Source organism: Mustela erminea, chromosome 9 (assembly GCF_009829155.1).
Source record: "Mustela erminea isolate mMusErm1 chromosome 9, mMusErm1.Pri, whole genome shotgun sequence".
In the NCBI taxonomy this organism is placed as follows: Eukaryota; Metazoa; Chordata; class Mammalia; order Carnivora; family Mustelidae; genus Mustela; species Mustela erminea.
In genome coordinates this window covers 106,994,968-107,016,220 of record NC_045622.1, presented here as the reverse complement: position 1 = coordinate 107,016,220, position 21,253 = coordinate 106,994,968, and the positions used below count along the sequence as shown (strand labels likewise).

Sequence of the window (21,253 nt, the reverse complement as noted above, 5' to 3'; positions counted from 1 at the left end):
TAGCCGTAACTTAAAGGGCGGAATATCAAGGTCGCTTTTATCCCTCATGCCCAGGTAATATCTCTTGCTTTCTTTGGCCAGGGTCAAGTTCTTAATCTTCTTACAGCCCCCACCCCTTTCCTCCCCTGTCACTGAAGCGTCTAATACGTTAGCAGGGAGGGGTAGGGAGACACACCACTGTTTCCATTCAGTCAGGGGCCCTATAACCAACTTTCTATTAAAAGGGAGATTTATCAGAATGGCTAAAATTAACAAGTCAGGAAATGACAGATGCTGGAGAGGATGCAGAGAAAGGGGAACCCTCCTACACTGTTGGTGGGAATGCGAGCTGGTGCAGCCACTCTAGAAAACAGCATGGATGGGGCGCCTGGGTGGTTCAGTGTTTAAGCCTCTGCCTTCAGCTCAGGTCCTGATCTCAGGCTCTCTGCTCAGCAGGGAGCCTGCTTCCTCCTCTCTGTCTGCCTACTTCTCTGCCTACTAGTGATCTCTGTCTGTCAAATAAATAAATAAAATATTAAAAAAGAAAACAGCATGGAGTTTCCTCAAAAAGTTGAAAATAGAGCTACCCTATGACCCAGCAATTGCACTACTGGGTATTTACCCCAAAGATACAAATGTAGTAAAAAAAAAAAAAAAAAAAGATACAAATGTAGTGATCTGAAGGGGCACGTGCACCCGAATGTTTATGTGCACCCGAATGTTTATAGCAGCAATGTCCACAATAGCCAAACTATGGAAAGAAACTAGTTGTCCATCAATAGATGAATGGATAAAGAAGAAGAGGTATATATATAAAATATATATTTTATATATTTTATATATATATATATATAGATATACATACAATGGAATACTATGCAGCCATCAAAAGAAATGAAATCTTGCCATTTGCAACGAGGTGGATGGAACTAGAGGGTATTATGCTGAGCAAAATAAGTCAATTGGAGAAAGACAATTATCATATTGATGAAGTTCTTGAACCTAGGTGAGGTTCGGAGCCAAAGGCTAAGAAAATTCTTAAGACATCTTTGGTGCAAAAAGGTGGTTTATTACAGCAGGGGGACAGGACCCGTGGGCAGACGGAGATGCAGCTGCCCCGGGGATGTGAGGAGTGGCTTATAGACACAGGAGTTGGGTAGGTGAGGACAAAGAGGGTGTTCAGAAGGGCTATCAGGGAAAAGAAGACTGTCAGGATATTGAAGTCCTGGTAACTATCAAGCCAAGGCCATTTTCCCTCTAATGAGGCGCTAACAGAAAGACAATTGGGAGTCTCCGGGTAAAATGTCACATTCCTGCTATCAAGCCTCCGTTAGTGAGATTTAGGTTTAGAAGAAATTTAACTCTATTTACTTTTCCTTCTACCTCAGCCTCCTTCAGTTTTGTTTATGGAGGGGAGGGCGACATTAGGGCTTGAGGAACTGAGTTCTGTGCCTCTGGAAACTGGGCTATTGATAAGGTAATTTCTCTTTTGTAAATCTCAAGGACATTTGTAAACCAAGGGAGACTCCTGCCTTGCAGGGTTGTGATCTCTGCAGGTTAACTATTTGTTTTTCCTTTAGGGCAGCCAGGGGTGCCCGAGGAATGTCACACACATTACCGAGGGGAGCGGGTGGAGAGGCGGTGCAAGGTGCCAGCTTTTGCTTTGTCCTCAGCCGGCCTCCTGCTCCCTCATCAATATGATCTCCCTGATATGAGGAAGTTGAGAGGCAACGTGGGGGGTTTGGGGCATAGGAAAAGAATAAATGAAACAAGATGGGATCAGGAGGGAGACTCTTAATCTCACAAAACAAACTGAGGGTTGCCAGGGGGAAGGGGGTAGGAAGAGGGGGGTTGAGTTATGGACACTGGGGAAGGTATGTGCTATGGTGAGTGCTGTGAAGTGTATAAACCTGGCGATTCACAGACCTGTACCCCTGGGGCTAAAAATACATTATTTTAATAAAAAATTTAAAAATTAAAAAAAAAATAAAAGGGAGACTTATGAGGGGCACCTGGGTGGGTCACCTGTACCCCTGGGGCTAATAATACATTATTTTAATAAAAAAATTAAAAATAAAAGGGAGACTTATGAGGGGCACCTGGGTGGGTCAGTGAGTTAAGCATCTGCTTTCAGCTCAAATCCTGATCCCAGGGTTCTGGAATTGAGCCCCACATCGGGCTCCCTGCTCCTTCTCCCTCTCCCCCGATCCTGCTCTCTCTCTTTCTCCCAAATAAATAAATAAAACTTAAAAAAAATAAAAGTGAGACTTAGGAGAGAACCAAGCAGGAAATGCCCCTCCCCCCATCCTCCTGGTACAGCTTCCCTCATGGGGGCAAAATGGCCCTTCCCTGGAGACAAGAGCGTCATGAAGAAGGGATGACCCCATTCTTGGAAGAAAAAGTCCTTACTGCTTGGTCCTCCATTTATAACACAAAGCAGGGTAGTATTTTCATATTTAAATATAGAAAATGATATATATGGGTGTGCAGATTTGTGTTTTTTGTTTTTTTCTCCTAAAGGAGGAAAAACACAGCGGTTACTGGGAGTCAGATACGGGGTGAATAATAGTCCGGTTGGACATAAGGGTGAGCGAGGCAGGGCTGGCAAAGCTGGCGATCTGGGGCTCTGTTATTCCCTCCTTGTCACTGCAGGGTCCTCTGTGTTCTGTCCCCCCTTGGTGGGGGGCAGGGAGGTGGATACGGGTCAGGTAACAGGTGGAAGCGCATAGTAGAAGGGGCAGTCACCGGAGTCCTGTGGCTTTGGTTTAAAAGACGCACACGCACATGTGGCGGTTTAGAAAGAAGAGTTAGCTGGTCGACCTGAGCGTGGTACTGACAAGGAGCTCCTGGGAATGTATTCTAGCACTTCGCTAACGCGGGTCTTCTGATACATTAACATTTTTCAAGAAGCAAAAGAGAGAAGCTTAGCTTTTAATCCTATCTGTAGTGCTTCTGAGCCTTTGTCTTTGCAGAAGCCCTTGCAGGCTTCAACTGTCCCCTTCCCATCTCTGGTCTGTGAGGAGATGGGACAGCCCCGGTGTCAGAACCCATGTCATTTTGTGTCTTCGTGTCTATTCTCCGGGTGTGAGATACGCCTTTTCTCTCTTAAGATTCCTGAGAATTACTTTTTCTTTTACAATAAAAAAACAAACCCCACCTTCGTCCCTACACTTTCCCGGCTGTGTCTGGCTGTTTTTAATGTTGGTTGCACCAGGCCGCCCGTGGTTTTTGCCTGCCACAATGACTTTTCACTGTCACACGCAGTAAGTTCAGAGCTGGACAGCTCCTCGTGGTAAACAAATTGTTTACCCCCTAGAGAAACTCCTATAAATCAACCAAACATTCCTAAGATCAATTCTTTGTGTTTCTTTTAAATTCCTATGTGCCTTTTCATTCTTTTCTTTCCTACCAAAAAAAAAAAAAAGGGGGAAATTTTTAAAAGACAAAGGAAGCTCAAGTTTACTTGTTCAAGGAATTTTGAGAAATCTCTCTTGAGTCCTGCTGCCAAAGAGCTCTTCGATGCACTTCGGGTGTTTGGAATCTCAGGATGAAGGCATTCCCCGGAGCTACAGGTTTGTAGTAGGGTTCAAACCCCAGCCCTCCCCTCCCTGCGCTCCAGACCTTGGCTTTGACTTATAATGCTAGAACACTGTCTCAAAAAAGGTAATGTTCAGGGAGGGGTCACACCTCCCACCCAGCCAAGATGGGGAAAGGAAAACTGACCAGGCTCATGTCCGTGCCTACAGCTGTGTGAACACCAGCTGACTCCAACAGCCAGAGCTGGAGATCTGAGATCTCACACACAGCTGTCACACGCTCTTGTCCACATATCCTGTCTGGAACATCCCATGTTTAAGAGGCAAAATTCTTCCACGAGCAGGCGGTGTAGAACATGCGGCAGCTGCTTCCTCGTGTCCTTACCATGTCTGTTCTTCAGCTTATCAGCGGATCTTGGTGTCCCTCCCACTGCCTGCCTCCCTCCTGTGTCCTCAGGAATGCATCTGCTCCCTACCCAGATGGGCTTCTGATAAGATCCAAGGTCATATCTGGAGCGCTGATAATCACCCAGCCAGAAACTGTGGCTTCCTGGTGTGCCTCCCTGAAGTCACTGATCACGCTAGGCCCCCTCCATAGTCCTGCCACACTAACATGCTAATCCTCCCGACCGGGCAGCATGCAGGGAGATGGACATGGAGAGTGAGGGGCAGGTGGTGCCCACGAAACAGGGTTGTGAGCAGGAAGGAGGCTGATCTGAGACTGGGCAGTGAAATATCTCTCACACACACACACACACACACACACACACACACATTTTCCATGGCCTGGCTCCCCCAGCTCTTCGGGCATCTTTGGGACAATCAATGGCTGCCAAAGGCCCAAGGCAGGATAGATGATGGCGGGTAGGAGGAGTCACAGCCCAGGGAGCTCCTCAACCCTGCCCAGCTCTCTGAGGCCCAGAGGAGACTCAGCATTTGTACTGAGGAAGTGCTCTCCCTCTCCCTGTGCACATGCTGGGCCATTTGCATTGGCCCTTTTACCCCTTGCCTCCTCAACATGCTGAATGCCTTCTCAACCTTGGAAGATCCCCTCAAATGTTCCCTCTTAGAAGTCCTCATCCTCCCCAGGGGAAACACACTGGTCCTCCCTTTATAGGGGCGCTTACCACATGGTTGAGCCCAAAGCCTGCCTGTCTCCCTACTAGACTTGAATTCCTGGGTCTCCCAGGACCTGGATCTGGGCACCTTCTCCTCCTCAGGGGCTGGCATGGGTCTTGCACAGAGCCAAACGAATGAATGAAGTTTGCAGGAGTGAAGGAGTGAATAAACGAATGGCTAGATGGGTGGGTGGGTAGCTGGCTGGCCGGCTGGCTGGAGCGGTGGACTGACAGATGGCTCAATGGATGGATGGAAGAGTGGGTTGGGGGGTGGGTGGGTAAGTAGGTTGGACGGATGGATGAACAGATGACGGATTCCAGATCAGGTCAGGGGATGGAGGTCACCTAGCCAAGGAAAAGTGGGCTTCCTTGGCTCTGACCTCTAGAATGGCCTCCCTCTCTTAGAATCCGATGTCCTCCCATAAGCTGGGACCCCTACAGGATACATAAAGAGAATTCTTGTAAATCCCTCTTCACATTTTAGGGATCCAGATAAGGCAGGAGTGGCTAAAACTTATTGAGCTCCCACTAGGTGCCCGACACTGGCTAGATGTTTCCATGGATGCAGTCTTCTTAAATGGAAATAGCATTAGTTTTGTGAAATAAGCCTATTATCCCTATTTCACAGCTAAGAAAACAGGTTTAGAGAAGCTAAGTGAATTGCCCAACATCACACAGCCCATGTCTAGCAAGGATGGCAATTTGAACTCAAAACCTCTTCCAGCAGCCAGGGCTGGAAATGCTGGAAATCAAATGACACTGAGGAGGGGCCCCTGGGTGGCTCAGTTGGTTAAGGGTCTGCCTTTGGCTCAGGTCATGATCCTGGGGTCCTGGGATGGAGCCATGCAAGGGACTCCCTGCTTAGTAGGGAGCCTGCTTCTCCATCTCCCCCCTTCCTGCTCACTCTCTCTCTCTCTCAAATAAATAAAGTCTTTAAAAATATATATTAGAGGGGCACCTGGGTGGCTCATTGGATTATAGCCTCTGCCTTTGGCTTAGGTCATGATCCCAGAGTCCTGGGATGGAGCCCCACATTGGGCTCTCTGCTCAGCAGGGAGCCTGCTTCCCCCACCCCCCCCCCCGTCTCTCTGCCTACTTGTGATCTCTCTCTCTGTCAAATAAATAAATAAATAAAATATTTTTTAAAAAGTATATATATATTAGAAATGACACTGAGGAGATAGGTAGGGATGGCAGGGAGTTGGCCCAGTCTTGCTCTAACCGGGGCTCTGAGTTCCCATTCGGGCTTGGCCCTCTGTTTTACTGGGAGATCTGGCTGAGCCCTTGTCCCTGTCTGGGTCTCAGTGTGCCTGTGTGGACTTGACATCCCTGGGGGTCCCTTCCAGGTGACTGAGGCCAGAACCGAGATGGCTGTGAACCACTCCTGGCCCTCCCTGCAGGATGCTCCGGGACTCTCCCTAGGGCTGGAGGCCAAAGGGCAGGGCCACCCACCAGGTAATGGTTAACTAGACCTGCACCCATCTATAAAAAGTGACCCCAAGTGTCTTGCCAAGACACTGCAGGATGCAGTGGGTGAAGGTGCTTGGGGGGGTGGTGGGGGCCGCTGCCCTCTTGGGGCTGGGGATCATCCTGGGCCACTTTGCCATCCCTAAAGGTGCCAATGTCCCAGCGCCCAGCGTCTCCCAGGACCTGGACCTGGAGATCCTTGAGACCGTCATGCAGCAGCTGGAAGCCAGCAGGATCCGAGAGAACCTCAGGTGAGAGGGCTGGCTCCCCTCCCCACCTGTTTGCCAGAGCCACCCCCCTCCCCCTGCATCTGCGTCTGCCCATGCCTCTGCCCACCCTACAGAGAACTCTCTAGAGAGCCTCACTTGGCCTCCAGCCCCCGGGATGAGGCCCTGGTGCAGCTGCTGCTGCAGCGATGGCAGGACCCAGAGTCGGGCCTTGACGCAGCTGAGGCGCCTGCCTATGAAGTGCTGCTGTCCTTCCCCAGCCGGGAGCAGCCCAACCGTGTGGCTGTTGGTGAGGTGCCGCTCAGGCCGGGGGGCACCTGTGCGGGCGGGGTGGGGGGAGCTGCCAGGCCCAGTCCTGAGGCCTCCTCCCGTCCACAGTGAGTCCCACTGGGAGCGTCGTGTTCTCCTGTCGCCGGAGCGAGCAGAACCTAACTGGGGAGCAGGCAGGGCCCGACGTGGTGCCCCCATATGCCGCCTACGCTCCCCCAGGAACCCCACAGGTGGGTCTGGAACATCCCCTCCACCCCCCCCTTTCCTCTGGCTCCAGCCCAGCTTCTCCCTTCCTGACCCGGGGCCCTCCCACCATACTCCATTGCTGCTCCTTTACCCATCACCGAGTCATTCTGCAAACCCTAGCGGCCCTTACTCAAGACCAGACCAGGGGTAACTCTGCTCCTGGGGAGCTTACAAGCTCTGCCTGAGGAGGAAAATCTAATCCAATGTCATCACCCTGCCACGCAGCAGCCACGCTCTCCTGTCCTCACCCCCTCTTTCCTGGGGTGGGTTCTGAGAATCACCTCCTCTTGCTACCAGGGCCTCCTCGTCTATGCCAACCGCGGAACGGAAGAAGACTTTATGAATCTACAGACTCAGGGCATCAAACTGGAAGGCACCATTGCGCTGACCCGCTATGGGGGTGCAGGACGGGGGGCCAAGGTGAGCAGCCAGCGAAGGGGAACTGGGGGCTGGGAACAGGGCAGGGAACTGGGTGGGCCAGGAGCCAGCCCCTGACGGGATGGAGCGGTGTTGGGTGGTGCACCGAGCCCTGGGTTGGGACAGAAGCAGCGGGCTCCATTTCTACTGTTGGCACTCGTGATGTGCTGTGTGACCCTGGGGGCCTCCTCTTACCCCTCTGAGCCTTGGGAAATCAGTGGATCAGGCAAAGTGTGCACCTTTGTTATTCTGGAGTCCAAGTTTTCCTGCCAAGGAGTTCTGAATATTTAGCTTAAATCCCTCTGGTTGCCTGCCTCCCAGCCCGCATCTTTTCAACTAAACATTTTGACTAAGTATGTCATGTCTGTGGTTTTAAAAATTTAGTTTAGTTTGTTTGTTTTTAATTAAAAAAGGTATAGAGTGAGGGAAAAGACTAGGACGGATTAGTGTTTGGTGACTCCAGAGTTTCAGGTTGGCAAGATGAGGAACTCAGTGGGTGGTGGCAGTGGCAGTGGCAGTGTAGTAATGTAGTATGTCCTTCATCCCGCTGAACTTTGTGCTATAAAGTGGAGAGGGCAGTAAATTTTATGTTATCTGTAGTTGAAAGAGGTGCCCATAATAAAAGCTGCAAAAAAAAAAAAAAAAAGAAAAAGAAAGAAAAGAGGGAAGAGGCATGGTCTAATTATACAGATCATAGAATTTCCCTTTTTTTTTTTTAAGATTTTATTTATTTATTTGATAGAGATCACAAGTAGGCAGAGAGGCAGGCAGTGAGAGAGGAGGAGGAAGCAGGCTTCCCGCTGAGCAGAGCCCGATGTGGGGCTCGATCCCAAGAGCCTGAGATCATGACCTGAGCCGAAGGCAGAGGCTTAACCCTCTGAGACACCCAGGCGCCCCCATAGAATTTCCCTTAAAAAATAAATAAATAAATAAATAAGTCGAGTGGAAAAGTTCTCCTGTAATGCCATCCTCCAAAGAGGTAACCTGCTGATTTGTTTGTTTTAGTTTTCTGGAGATCAACCCAGTTTCTTTTGGAAGAGGTGCATATGAATATGATTTTTTATTTCCCCCTTCTTCTATAAAAGCAGCGTACTATACCCACTGTTTCAAACAGTGCTTTTGTTTGTTTGTTTGTTTACCTTAATACATCCTGGAGATCATTCTCGACTGGTACATAAATTGCGACCTTGTTCTTTTTCTTTTTCTGAGGTCCTGTTTTGTTTTTATGGTACTAAAACACGCCAGCATAAAATTAAATCGAATCAAATTATAAAATAAATCTCCAGTGTTTAATGCTGGCCCTTAAGCACCTTTACAGTGTTGGACAACCGTCGCCACCATCCATTTCCAGGACTCTCAATCATTCCCAATGAAACTCTGTGCCCCTTAAACACTCAAGCTCCCCCCATTGCTCCCCAGCTCCGGGGAACCTCTCACTCATACGTTCTAGAAACGTATGAATTTGCCTGTTCTAGAAACCTCACATAAGAGGAATCCCGCACTATCTGTCTTTTTGTGTCTGGCTTCTCACTGATCGTCATGTTTTCAAGTCACATGGATGCGGAGCCCGAGCATCATTGCTTCCAAAGGCTGAATTATATTCTCTTGCACGCGGGGGGGCACTGGTTCATCCACTCCTCCCAGTGGGCACTTGGGCCGATCTCCGCTGATGGCTCCTATGAACAGGGCCACTGTGCCCGTGGCCACACCATACCCTGCTCCCCTAGGCAGCTGCCTGGCGGCCGCGGCTCAACACTCCATTTCTGTGCCCTCCGCACTGATCAGCATTGGCCCAGCTGTGCCCCTGGTCCGTTGCTGCCCCCAGCCGCACTGCAGTCAAGGACTGGTGCCAACATCCTCTTGCCTGTGGGAAGACAGATCTTCCACAGCAAGGAAGGAAGTGGGAAAGGGACCTGAGCCCGCCTCCCCCTTGCCCTGAACACAGTCTCATTCACCTCCCGCAGGCTGTGAACGCTGCCAAGTACGGGGTCGCTGGGGTGCTGGTATACACGGACCCCGCAGACATCAACGACGGGCAGAGCTCCGCCAACGAGACCTTCCCAAACTCCTGGCGCCTGCCTCCGTCTGGGGTGGAGCGAGGCTCCTATTACGAGTATTTTGGGGATCCCCTGACTCCCTACCTTCCAGCCAATCCCTCTTCCTTTCGCCTGGATCCTGATGCTGCCCCTGGATTTCCTCCGATTCCCGCTCAACCCATTGGCTTCGATGATGCCAAAAGCCTTCTCTGGTAAGCTCTTGTGCCCGCCACCCCCCGGGGGAGGACCCCTACCCACCCTCCAGTGGCCCCAACCTTCGATGCCCACACCATTCACCTCCTCCCCAGTAACCTCCAGGGACCCGTGGCCCCGGCTGCCTGGCAGGGAGCACTGGGTTGTGACTACAGGTTGGGGCCCGGCTTCCGGTCTGATGGCGACTTCCCGGCAGACAGGTGAGCTGGGGCCCCTCCTCCTCACGGCTCCTCTCCTCTGCCTCCTCTCCCCTGGTCATGCTTCCCTGTCCACCTCAAGGCCTAGCCTTTCCCTTTCTTCTCTCTCCCAACTGTCCCCTGACTCCAGAACACCTACCTGTCCTGTCTTGGGGAAAGCCAGTGAAACAGCTGTGTGGCCCACAAGGCCCCGTGGAGTTTCACGCCCACTTCACCTATGACGTCCACACTTCGGCCACCCCCTCTCTTGAACTACCAAGCTCATTCCCAAACCAAGACTTCCGCACTCTCTGTTCCCTCTGCCTGGAACACCCTTCCCATACTCCTGCCATTCCTGGCCAGCACTAACCTTCCCACCTGCCACCAGGTAACCTCTCAGGGGTGGACCCCTTAGTGTCCTCCCCATTTCCCTTCAGCCAGTTCTCCTCTGCAGTCGCTCAGTTCCTCAGGCTTCGTCTTGCTGGGGGAGGGGGGATGGGACATCCCACAAAGGCGGGGCTGTGTCTGTCTCAGTTACTGCCCAGTGCCTGCTAAATATCCAATAAGTACTTAACTGAATGAGTCCATGGAAAGAACTGGAATCAGAAGACTGGGGCTTGCTTCCTCTTTTTTTTTTTTTTTCCCCTGTGAATAGAGGACATTTTTTTTTAAATATTTTATTTATTTATTTGACACACAGAGAGAGAAATCACAAGTAGACAGGCAGGCAGAGAGAGAGGGGGAAGCAGTCTCCCTGCTGAGCAGAGAGCCCAATGCAGGGCTCGATCCCATGACCCTGAGACCATGACCTGAGCCAAAGGCAGAGGCTTAACCCAATGAGCCACCCAGGTGCCCTAGAGGACATTTAATATTAAGTGCTGATCAAACAGAACACAAGTGGAGAGTTCACAGGGGAGGGGTAGCTTGTGCAGGGGTGTGTGTGTGTGTGAGGGGGGGTTCTTGGAAAGTAGTCCCTGGAGTCTCCTGAGCAAAGGGGCCTGGCCTTTGGGTATGATGTGCATCCAACGCACCCAGTCCTTGGCCTAAGTTGGGGCCCCCCACAGGGTGTCTGTGGAGTCTCACCTTTCTCCCAGCTCCTTTGCTGGAATCCACACTCCCGGCGTGATAGGGGACTTGGTCCTTGCAAGGGGTCCGGAGGGCGTCCAGGAAGCAGGCCAGGGTTGGGACTAGGGCTCAGGGCCCACTGCCCGAGGAGATGAGAACCCCTAGGGCTGTGCACCTTCTTTCCCTCTGCCCCCATTCCTTCCTCCAGGCTGGCCAAGAGCACAGTGGCGGTGAGCAGGGCCCCCAGCCTCTACTGAGTCCCAGGGTCCTCAGAGGGTGGGGTGGAGGAAAGGTGGAGACAGGGTCTGGGCCACCAGCTGACACCCCCAGTTTAAAACTGTCCCTTAAGGGATGCCTGGGTCTTTGCTCAGTGGGGAGCCTGCTTCTCCCTCTGCCTGGGCTCAGCACTCTCCTTCTCTGACAAATAAATAAAATCTTAAAAACAAAAACAAAAATAAAAACAAAAACAAAACAACACCTGTAACTTAAGTGGAGGGCGGGCTTCCAGCCTGGGGTCAGGGTGGGATCCAGGAGGAGGAGCTGGAGCGGGAGGGGGAAGCGGCCGAGGAAAAAGCGAACAAGAAGTTTTGGTTTTGCTTCCGGCATAAGAACGATTTTGCTTTTGGATCTTGGTCTTTGGATTTACTGGGGGTGGTGGGAGGGGGCAGGGAAGGATGGTGCGGAGGTCCTTGCTGCCTCTCTAGTTACCTGCGGGCCAGAGACTTGGTGGTGTCCCTTTCTCATTCTGGGTCTCAGTTTCCCCTGCATTGGGTTGGGAGCGGGAGTGGGCAGGGCCAAGCCTCTGGTCGCCCCCTGGGCTCCCCAAGCCAGGTGAACGTGAGTGTCCACAACCGCCGGGAGCTGCGAAACTCCTCCAACGTCCTGGGGATCATCCGCGGCGCTGTGGAGCCAGGTGAGTCCCTCGGGCTGGGCCCCGCCCCGGGCATCTCTAGCCACGCCCCCTGCGCCCGGCCTGGCTGGCCCCGCCCACACCCCCCGGGGAATCTGAGCGTCCACTCCTCTCGCCAGACCGCTACGTGCTTTACGGAAACCACCGCGACAGCTGGGTACATGGGGCCGTGGACCCCAGCAGTGGCACTGCCGTCCTCCTGGAGCTCTCCCGAGTCCTGGGGACCCTGCTGAAGAAGGGTGAGGCAGCCCCGGTCTCTGGTCTAGGGACCGTCCCCGCAGGCGGTCACCTCCAGCCCGCGCCTCCCTACGCTCGCGGGAGTCCTGCCCCACCTCCTCTGTCTCCCGCTCCAGTGCTCACTTGTGCCAAGTTCGAGGGCCCCGGGGGCCGACCTGCATGGACGCCAGTCCTGGCTTAGCTCAAGTTGCCCGGTGGGATGTGGGGAACTCGTGCAGTGGTGAGGCCGGGTGCCGCCAGGAGCAAGGCGGACCCCAGCCTCTGCCTTCAGGGAGCTTCAGCACAGTTGAGGCAGCGATAACAGACAGTCGCTAACAAATATGTCCCGTGTGCCTGCTGTATGCCTAGCCAGTTCCAGGCACAGCAGACCTCCACAGTGAACACCCCAATTGCTGCATGCAAAGACGTCGCCATAAGGAGGACTATCTAAGGGGCTTTCCGGGCACAAGCCTGAGCTCAGGAACGCCTCCCTGTGGAAGTGGCAGTTTGGGGTGGGGTGGGGATCCAGGTGGAGGGCATAGCATGTGAAAAGGAGGGCCTGGACCAGGGGCCACCCTGCTGGGGAGTTTGGAGTTCAGTCCAAGGTTGGGGGGAAGATGGCATGGGATTTTTTTTTTTTTTAAGTTTTAAAAAAATATATTTATTTATTTATTTGAGAGAGAGAGAACGCACAAGTGGGCGGGTGTGGGGGGATATGGGAAGGAGCAGAGGCAGAGGGAGAGGGAGAAGCAGGCTCCACGCTGAGCAGGGAGCCCCATGCGGGACTCAAACCCAGGATCCTGAGATCATGACCTGAGCTGAAGGCAGACGCCCAAATGACCGAGCCACCCACATGCCCTTAACCATGTTTAAGTGTACGGATCAGTGGCATTAAGTATATTCCATGTTGTACACCCATCACCACTATCCATCTCTAGAACTTTTTATCACCATTCTAAAGTTCTAACTATATAATTTGAATTGATACCAACTGAATCTCATACAAAAGCTCACTCCTATAGAGCTCTGTCCTTCCCCGTTACGGTACTGATGTCACAAATTACATCTTTATGCATGTGTCCCCCTTCACATTGATTTTGAGGTGCCTAAGAGACATTCCTGGGGGGGAGGGCAAGCAGGCAGCTGAAGGTGTGATCTCCAAGCTCAGAAAAGAGACTCCAGACATCCACTGAGGAGTTCCTGGCATCCATGACTGGTAAAACCACAGGTGTGGTTGAGATCAACTGATAGCGGAGGGAGGGGCTTTACTCCCTTTGGTAGTGTAGGAATTTCTGTCTCTGTTCAAGTGTTTAATTTTTTTAAAAAATATTATTTTTTTATTTATTTGACAGAGAGAGAGAGAGCACAAGCAGGCGGAGTAGTAGAGAGTGGGAGGGGGAAAAGTAGGCTCCCTGCTGAGCAAGGAGCCGGATGCAGGGGCTCCATCCCAGGGCCCTGGGATCATGACCTGAGCCAAAGGCAGTCGCTTAACTAACTGAGTCACCCAGGCGCCCCACAAGTATTTTATTTTGAAATAATTTCAGACTTACATGAGACTTGCCAAAACAGTACAAAGGAGCCTTGGACACCATTCACCCAGATACTCCTGATACTAAGATTTTACCATGTTAGCTCTTTCTCTCTCTGTTAACAGTTTTCTGGAGTGTTTGAAAGTTGCAGAAACGCCGCACCTTTACCCACAAACATATCATGGTGTATTTCCTAAAAATAAGGACATTTACTTTCAGGGCCACAATATAATGATCAGAATCAGCAAAAGAACAATGTTGCTACCTGTTCTTATGATGACCTTTAAAGAGCAAAAGAAATTTCTGACCCAAGGTGTCAATGCAGGGTCACACATTGTATGTGTGGTAGTGACACGTGTCATCTGTAAGAGTTCCATAATTCTTTTATGATCCTCATGTTACTTTGTTGAGGGCCCCTTAATTTGGATTCATCTGATTAGAGTCAGGTTATACATTTTGGGCAGGAAACAGTGTGAGAATTAGTCATGGCAAGCACATAATCCTTTTATATTTTAACGATTTGGATTTAAAATAAAAAGCTGAGAGGGGCGCCTGGGTGGCTCAGTTGGTTAAGCATCCAACACTTGATCTCAGCTCAGGTCTAGAACTCAGGGTCGTGGGTTCAAGCCCCAAGTTGGGCTCTGCATTGGGTTCCACGCTGGGCATGGAGTCTACTTAAAAAGATAAAATTAAAACAGAAAGCTGAGAAAGGATCAAAGGACACTGAGATGGAGCTCAAGATGGAAGCACACACAGGGCCGTATGGTGCTGTAGGCTGCCAGGGGCTGAGGGAGGCAGGGTGGCCAATTCCTTAAGCCCCTGGACTCTGGAGCCAGACCCTGGACTTGAACCCTGACTTCATGCCTACCAGCTGTGTAACGCTGGGCAAGTCATATAACTTTTGTGTGGCTCAGTTTCATCTGCAAAATGGAGACAGTAAGCCTCTGTCCCTTAAGGCCCTAAGGAGAGCCTCACTTTATTATCGCCGAGTGAAGGTTGCGGGAGAGTTTGGCACGGGGTGCGGGAAGGAGACAGTGGGGGATGGAGTGTCCGGAGGTCTCTACTCCCCTCTAAGGAAGGGGGGGGGCAAGGCATTCTGGCAGAAGGGACCACCTGGGATTGGCACAGAGGGCAGTGTTGGGGCAGGGTCCCAGCACTCGAGGGAGCCTGGGAGAAGGGGACGGAAGCTCGAAGGATGGCCTGGAGAGGCTGGGGGACCTAGACCTCCTGTCACTGGCTGCCCCGCCAGGGCCGGCCCTTCCTCCTCTCCACGTCCCCAGCGTTCCCCCCAAGCCACCCCGAAGATCCGGCGACCCTGTCCTCCAGCCCTTTATCCCGCTCCCCAGGAACCTGGCGTCCCCGCAGATCTATAGTGTTCGCGAGCTGGGGCGCAGAGGAGTTTGGGCTCATTGGCTCCACAGAATTCACCGAGGTGAGTGAGCCCGGCGAGGCGGGCGGTGGCCGGGTTCCCGAGGCGGAGGCTGGCCGGGCTCACGTGGGTTCCCGACCCGCAGGAATTCTTCAGCAAGCTGCAGGAGCGCACCGTGGCCTACATCAACGTGGACATCTCGGTGTTTGGTATGGGGGCCGGCGGCTGGGCTGACGGGGACAGGGAGAACAAGGCGCGGCGGCCCGAATAGTCTTTCTGCGGTCTGCCCACAGCCAATGCCACTTTGAGGGCGCAGGGGACGCCCCCGGTCCAGAGCGTCATCTTTGCTGCCGCCAAACAGGTGAAAGGGGCGGGGCAGGTAGGGGGGCGGGGCGGGTGGGGCGGGAGCCGGTCCTGATCGCAGGGACCTGGCGGGGATACTGAGGCCGGGGACAGGCCTTGTAGGACCCTCAGGCCTGTGCTTAGGATGGATACTCGGGTGGGCCCGGCGGAGGGCCACCTGTTGGGCCTGGGGAGGGGCCGGGCCCAGACTAGATTCCCCTCTGGGTCAGATCCCCGCACCAAGCCCGGTTGGCCTCAGCATCTACGACAACTGGATCCGGTATTCCAACCGTAGCAGCCCAGCCTACGGCGTGGTTCCCAGGTGAGCCCAGGGCTAGGACAGGGGCCCCAGGTGGGCAGCCTGGCCCAGTACCCTCCAGCCCAACCGACTTTCTTTTCACAGCCTGGGCTCTCTGGGCGCTGGCAGCGACTATGCACCTTTCATTCACTTCCTGGGCATCTCCTCCATGGACATCGCCTACACCTATGACCGGGTGAGTGCGTACCCCTCTGTCCCCCAGCTCGGTATGTTGCTCCCCCAGCCCCTTCCTCTCTTAGAGCCTCTCTAGTGCAGCCGAGTCTGGCTCACTCACTCAGTAGCTTAAGAAACTTAGCCTCTCTGAGCATCTGTTTACGCTCGCCTATGTTATTTTATCCAATTTAAGCTACTACTGATTTTAAGATGCAACACTGTGGTATGCACCATTGGCGGAGTTGGGGGGCGCAGGGACACACTGCCAGTTAGTTGTAGGATGACATTGACTTGAAAAGCATCCTGGCTTTTCAGCTCTTCAAGGAGCATGCAACTCTTGATCTTGGGGTCATGAGTTCAAGCCCCACGTTGGATGTAGAGGTTACTTTAAAAAATAAAATCTTAGGGTGCCTGCATGGCTCAGTCATTAACCTTCAGGTCGTGATCCTGGAGTCCTGGGATTGAGTTCCACATCAGGCCCCTGCTCAGCGGAAAGTCTGCTCCTTCCCTCTCCCACTTCCCCTGCTTGTGTTCTCTCTCTCACTGTCTTTCTCTGTCAAATAAATAAATAAAATCTTAAAAAATACATATAATAAAATCTTAAAACTAAAGAGGCATCCTGATTCAAGATCTTAAAAAATGAAAACATGTTTACCCCAGAATAATTAAAGAACGGTATGAAACTGTGGAAGGCCACGGGAAGGCTTGAGACGAGGACCAGGCCCTGGTCCAGGCCCTGACCTGTGCCTCCTTTAAGGGCTGAATAGCCGAACAAAAGGCTTAGGTCGATAAAGTCGAGTAGCACTGAGAAAGGGTCTGTGCTATGTGTTGGGTGCTCGCCTACGTGACTTCCCACACATTTGCTAGTCAGATAGAAACGATTTGGCTGGGGTCAGAAATTCTTGGCTGGTCCTTGCAAGGGCTATAGACTACACCGTTTTTAAGACTGTGCTGTGCTTACACAAACTATGTCTTGAGTGGCCTTGAAGTCAGTACATCTGGCGCTAGAGGGTCTGCTGTTGGTGCTTGGGAAATAGATAATAGGAAAGCTTGAAGGATTTTCTGTGCATGTTGCAAACTCTTTAGTAATCAGCTAAAAATACTTTCTTATGATTGTTTCTGTTCGCTATATAATGCCTCACAGCCTTGGATAAAATCGGCGCTGTTGGACATCCTCCTTGGTGCTCCTCCTGTCCCCATCTCTTTGTCTCTTCATTTCTTTTCACCGTCCTCTTACCCTCTCGACCCTGGTCGATTTGTCGCACCGGCCGCGACATGAACAGGGATGGATTGGTAGCACTGGTGTGCGGGGTCAAAGAAGGTAAGGGATGCGGAGTGCCCAGCTGTGTCTCCCTGCCTGATGCTCCAAAAGCTCCTTCTCCCCCTCATGGCCCTACCGCTCCTGGGTGGTAGAGTTGGGATTGGAATCCTCTGATTTGAGTCCCGAGCCTTCTCCTTCATATGAAACGGGAAACTGGCCGCGGACCCAGCTTGGCCACTATTAGCTGTGAGGTCAGGCAGGTAATGTAATCTCTGAGCCCTCAGTTTCCTCCTCTTGAAGTGGAATTCTAGAACCCACCTCGTGGCTGTAGCGATGATTTGAGATAATATCCTTCTGCTGTAGCTCACTGTTGGTACATGCCCCTCTCTTCTTATCCCAAGCTTGTCACCTTGGCATTGTTCCCCTAGAGCAAGACTTCAGCCAGGATCTACCCCACTTACCACACAGCCTTCGACACCTTTGGTTACGTGGACAAATTTGTGGACCCTGGTGAGGAGGGGGCGGGCAAGGGGAATCCTGAGGTTGGGGGAGGAGGGACCGAAGACTGAGCCCTGGCCTGGTCACCCTCCCCGCAGGCTTCAGCAGCCACCAGGCTGTGGCCCGGACAGCAGGGAGAGTGCTTCTTAGGCTCAGCGACAGCCTCTTCCTTCCTCTGAATGTCAGTGACTATAGAGAGACCCTCCGAAGTTTTCTGCAGGCTGCACAGCAGCACCTGGGGGGCCTGTTGGAGCAGCACAGCATCAGCCTGGGTATGGAGCCCCCTTGACATGGAGGTGTGGGGAGCGCTCTGCCCTCCAGGGCTAAGATGCTAGCTGTTCCCCACAGGGCGTCTGGTGACTGCAGTGGAGAAATTTGAGGCCGCAGCCGAGGCCTTGGAGCAGCACCGATCCGCGTTGCAGAAAGGCTCCCCTGAGTGAGCGAGGGCACTAAGCAGGTGTCTGGGAGGGTGGCATCGGGGGCAGGAGGCAGGCTGCCCACTGGGCTGCTGGTTCCGGGGTGACAAAGGTCCCGCCGCTTCCAGCCCCCTGCAGGTCCGGATGCTCAACGACCAGCTGATGCTTTTGGAGCGGACCTTCCTAAACCCGCGAGCCTTCCCAGAGGAACGCTACTACAGGTGAGCCTGTTCCAAAGCTCTTGGGAAGTACAGTGGGGGGAGGCTGGGCAGGGGCAGCCACTGGAGGGAGGAGGAACTGAGAGATTTCCTGGTCTTTAGAGCACAGCCCAGCTCCTTCAAACAGTTGGGGAATTGGACTCAAAGGATGGGCGCAAACCCATCAAGGTCACCTTGGGACTATAAGCGGTCTCTCACCACCACTGCTTTAAGGGTCCCTGATTTCAGAGGCAGTGGGGAGGCGCCTCTGTGCCTTGCTATGTACAGATGAGCCCGTTCCAGGCTGAAGCCCCTCTCTTTCCTGGTCCCTGAGTGACTATGCTTCCCCCATATCTCCCGTCAGCCATGTGCTCTGGGCACCCCGCACCAGCTCCGTAGCCACATTCCCCGGCCTGGCCAATGCCTGCTCCAGGGCCATGAACACCAGCCTTGGATCGGAAGCCTGGGCTGAAGTGCGGAGGCAGCTCAGCATCTTGGTGGTGGCCCTGGAGGGTGCAGCGGCCACCCTAAGGCCTGTGGCTGACCTCTGACCCCAGCTCCTCACGGCCTTCAACCTGACGTTCTCCCACTCGAGTTTTCTTTGAGTGTGTCCCAGTCTTCCTTGATGCCAACCTGAGGCCCAGTCAGGGGACCCTATCAAGCTTCTGAGACAACAGCTTAGGGTCCCACCAGTTGGGGACACCGGAGGGGAATGAGATGCTTTCCTCAGGGTGTACCCCTACCCTGTCTCAACTCCTCCCTGCCCTCCCCCAAATCAACCAAGCAGAGTTATTGCTCCTACAAAACAAATAAAACACTTTTATTGTGTAGGAACTATGAAAAAAGAAACCTGAGGGCTCAGAGCCAGTCCTGGGCTCTGGGAGAGTGCCTGGCTCCTCCTCATGCCGGGGACTTGGGTCTGTCCACACCCTCCTCTTCCTCCTCAGCCATGACCACCTCCTCCAGGGTGCGCCCTGCAAGTTTGCTCCCCACCAACACTTGGCAGGTGCCAGCAGGTGGCAGCCCTTCCTCAGTGTAGCGACCTCTGAGAAACACAACTCTTTCCTGTCCATCCAAGGGCAGTCCGTGGGCCTGGCACAGGTCCCGCGCCTCTTCGGGCCCATCCAGGGCCAGGAGGTGGACCATGAAGCCCAGAGGCAAGGTCTGGCCTTTGGGGGTGCTCAGGGCACGAGCGAGGCGGGCCAGGGCTCCCCGGCGAGCACGGCCTACGTGACACCGGACAGCGCAGCTCTGCAGGTAAGGCAGGACGCGGAGCAGGCGGAACAGGCGGGCGGTGTTGCCTTCGCGAAAGGCCGAGTCCACAGCCAGGGCCCGGCGCAGGGCCGGGCAGGAACGAAGGGCGTCAGGCAGCTGCAGGACCTCGTGCAGGGCCTCCACGGAGCCTGTGAGGGCGGAAGCCAGGGTGAGGAGAACTAGTCTTTCCCACACCGGGCCCCCTTCCATCCCGTCCCGTTAGGCCTCCCTCCCAAAGGCTCGGTCCTCAGCCCCGCCCACCCCCCCCCCTACCGCCAAGCGCACCTCCGACCTTGGCCCGCCTACTTTCCACTTTGGCCGCGCCCCTCCCCTGTGCCAAGCTCACCTTCCCGCGGACTTTTTCCATCAGCCCCCTCCAGAGCCTTATCAGAATGAGTTGCCAGAGCCCCTTCAAACAGTCTGGATCCTCGTAACGAAGGGAGGCATTGTTTTTGGATGAGGGAGACAGGCCCAGATAAGTTCACGACTTGCCCGAGGGCTGTCTCAGAGTTCCAATGTAGTAGAATTTGACACAACAAAATCCAAGTTTCCTGACTTCAAATCCACAGCCCTTTCTCCACTTGCCCTAAAAAGCTGGCTCAGGTGTCCACCCGCTTAAGGGCTTTTCTTTAGAGGACATTCTGCCTCTGCTTCCCCTCCAGGAGAATCATGGACACTGGAACCTTGGACCACTTTTGTAAACTGAGGCTTCTGACCCATTAGTGGGGTTTGAAACCAAGAGCATTTTATTACAATTAAATACGACAGAATTTATTAGAATGCACCGTCCGTTCATGGGAAGGATCTAATGTTTTGAAACTTGTGTGTCACCACGTGAGGGTTCAGTGGATCCTGTGCATTGACTTGACACACATTTAGAAGGCAGGGGTGGGGAGGGAGCTAAAAGTGAGATTGCAAAGCTTCTCTTTCCTTCCCCGGCCTCCACTGTCCCCACGGAGGCACCACCTCTACCCCGTACCGCCGCGGAGACCCCGACTCACCCAGATTATAGAGCAGAAAGAGACCCTGGAAGGCGGCCTGGCGGGGATGCGGCCCGGCACCCTGCGCGTAGCAGCGCCGCAGGGAACCGAAGCCCTCCTGCACCTGGGCCTGCAGCAGCACCGGGTCCGCCGGCCCGCGCGCCCCGTCCGGCCCCAGCCGCGCCGCCACGGCCAGCAGCACGGCCAGCGCGGCCTCCAGCACCGCCGCCGCCTCGGCGTCGCCCGCGCCCTGCAGGGCCAGGTCCAGCCGCACGGCGCGCAGCCGGTCCGCCACGAAGCTGGCCACCTCGGCGCAGGATGCGTCGGCGCGCTCGGCCACCTCGCCGGCCAGGTAGCGCACGGTGGCCAGCAGCACGGACGGCGGACGCAGCTGGCTCGGCGGGGGCCGCGCCTTGCCGGCGGCCGGCCGCTGGTACTCCTTCACGGCGCGCTGCGGGTCCGCGCGGGGCGGGTCGCTACCGCACCCCGGCGCCACCTCGAAGCGGTGGAGGCGGCGCTCCTTTTCGCGCTCGGCGCGCTCGGCGGCCGGACACATGTCTGGGCAGGTGCCCATGGGCAGCTCGCAGCCGGCCATGGCGGCGCTGAGGGGAAAGGATAGGGTCTCAACATCCCGGAGACGACGGCGGCCGCTCGCCCCGTTCTACGCGAAGGCAGGCGGAGGGCGGCCGGAGCTCGAGCGCCGGGGCGGGCGGATCCCAGCTGGGCCCCGCCTACTCGCCCTACCCGACTCCCGCCGTCCTCTCACCGAGTCTTGTCCCCTCCCACAAGGCCTGGAGTAGGCCTCCCGAGACACACTGCGTTGTAGTTCAGCGCCGCCACTTCCGACTCAAGCGCGGCCAAAGCGCCCAGGATGCACCGCGCCCAGCCCAGCCCACTCCCATGATGCACCAGCCTGTAATCCCTTCCGCAACCAATCGCTTTGCCGGAAAGGCGGGGGAAGCCGTGGAGCCACGCCCTCCGGGCTTCAGCTAGCCAAACCGTGAAACCTCGCGCTTAGTTTTTGGGCACCTCCCAAGGTGGGTAACCCCAGTTTCGGTT

The 21,253-nt window shown here is 54.1% G+C and overlaps 2 protein-coding genes across 2 annotated transcripts; one reads left to right on the top strand and one right to left on the bottom strand.

Annotated features, from left to right (window-relative positions):
* The first annotated feature begins 6,032 nt into the window (after nt 1-6,032).
* On the top strand, nt 6,033-18,656 carry NAALADL1 (N-acetylated alpha-linked acidic dipeptidase like 1). The gene is made up of 18 exons (XM_032357767.1): nt 6,033-6,351; nt 6,444-6,616; nt 6,706-6,827; nt 7,141-7,263; nt 9,225-9,508; nt 9,605-9,709; nt 11,578-11,663; nt 11,780-11,899; nt 14,752-14,837; nt 14,920-14,983; nt 15,068-15,135; nt 15,347-15,438; nt 15,520-15,610; nt 17,278-17,359; nt 17,446-17,619; nt 17,696-17,783; nt 17,892-17,984; nt 18,325-18,656. The coding sequence occupies exons 1-18, from the start codon at nt 6,158-6,160 to the stop codon at nt 18,509-18,511; spliced, it is 2,232 nt and encodes a 743-aa protein (XP_032213658.1). The 5' UTR covers nt 6,033-6,157; the 3' UTR covers nt 18,512-18,656.
* Nucleotides 18,657-18,759: 103 nt separating this feature from the next.
* Nucleotides 18,760-21,071, bottom strand: SAC3D1 (SAC3 domain containing 1). The gene is made up of 3 exons (XM_032357763.1): nt 20,961-21,071; nt 20,216-20,796; nt 18,760-19,363 (listed from the first exon to the last, which is right to left on the bottom strand). The coding sequence occupies exons 2-3, from the start codon at nt 20,787-20,789 to the stop codon at nt 18,861-18,863; spliced, it is 1,077 nt and encodes a 358-aa protein (XP_032213654.1). The 5' UTR covers nt 20,790-20,796; nt 20,961-21,071; the 3' UTR covers nt 18,760-18,860.
* Nucleotides 21,072-21,253: the final 182 nt, after the last annotated feature.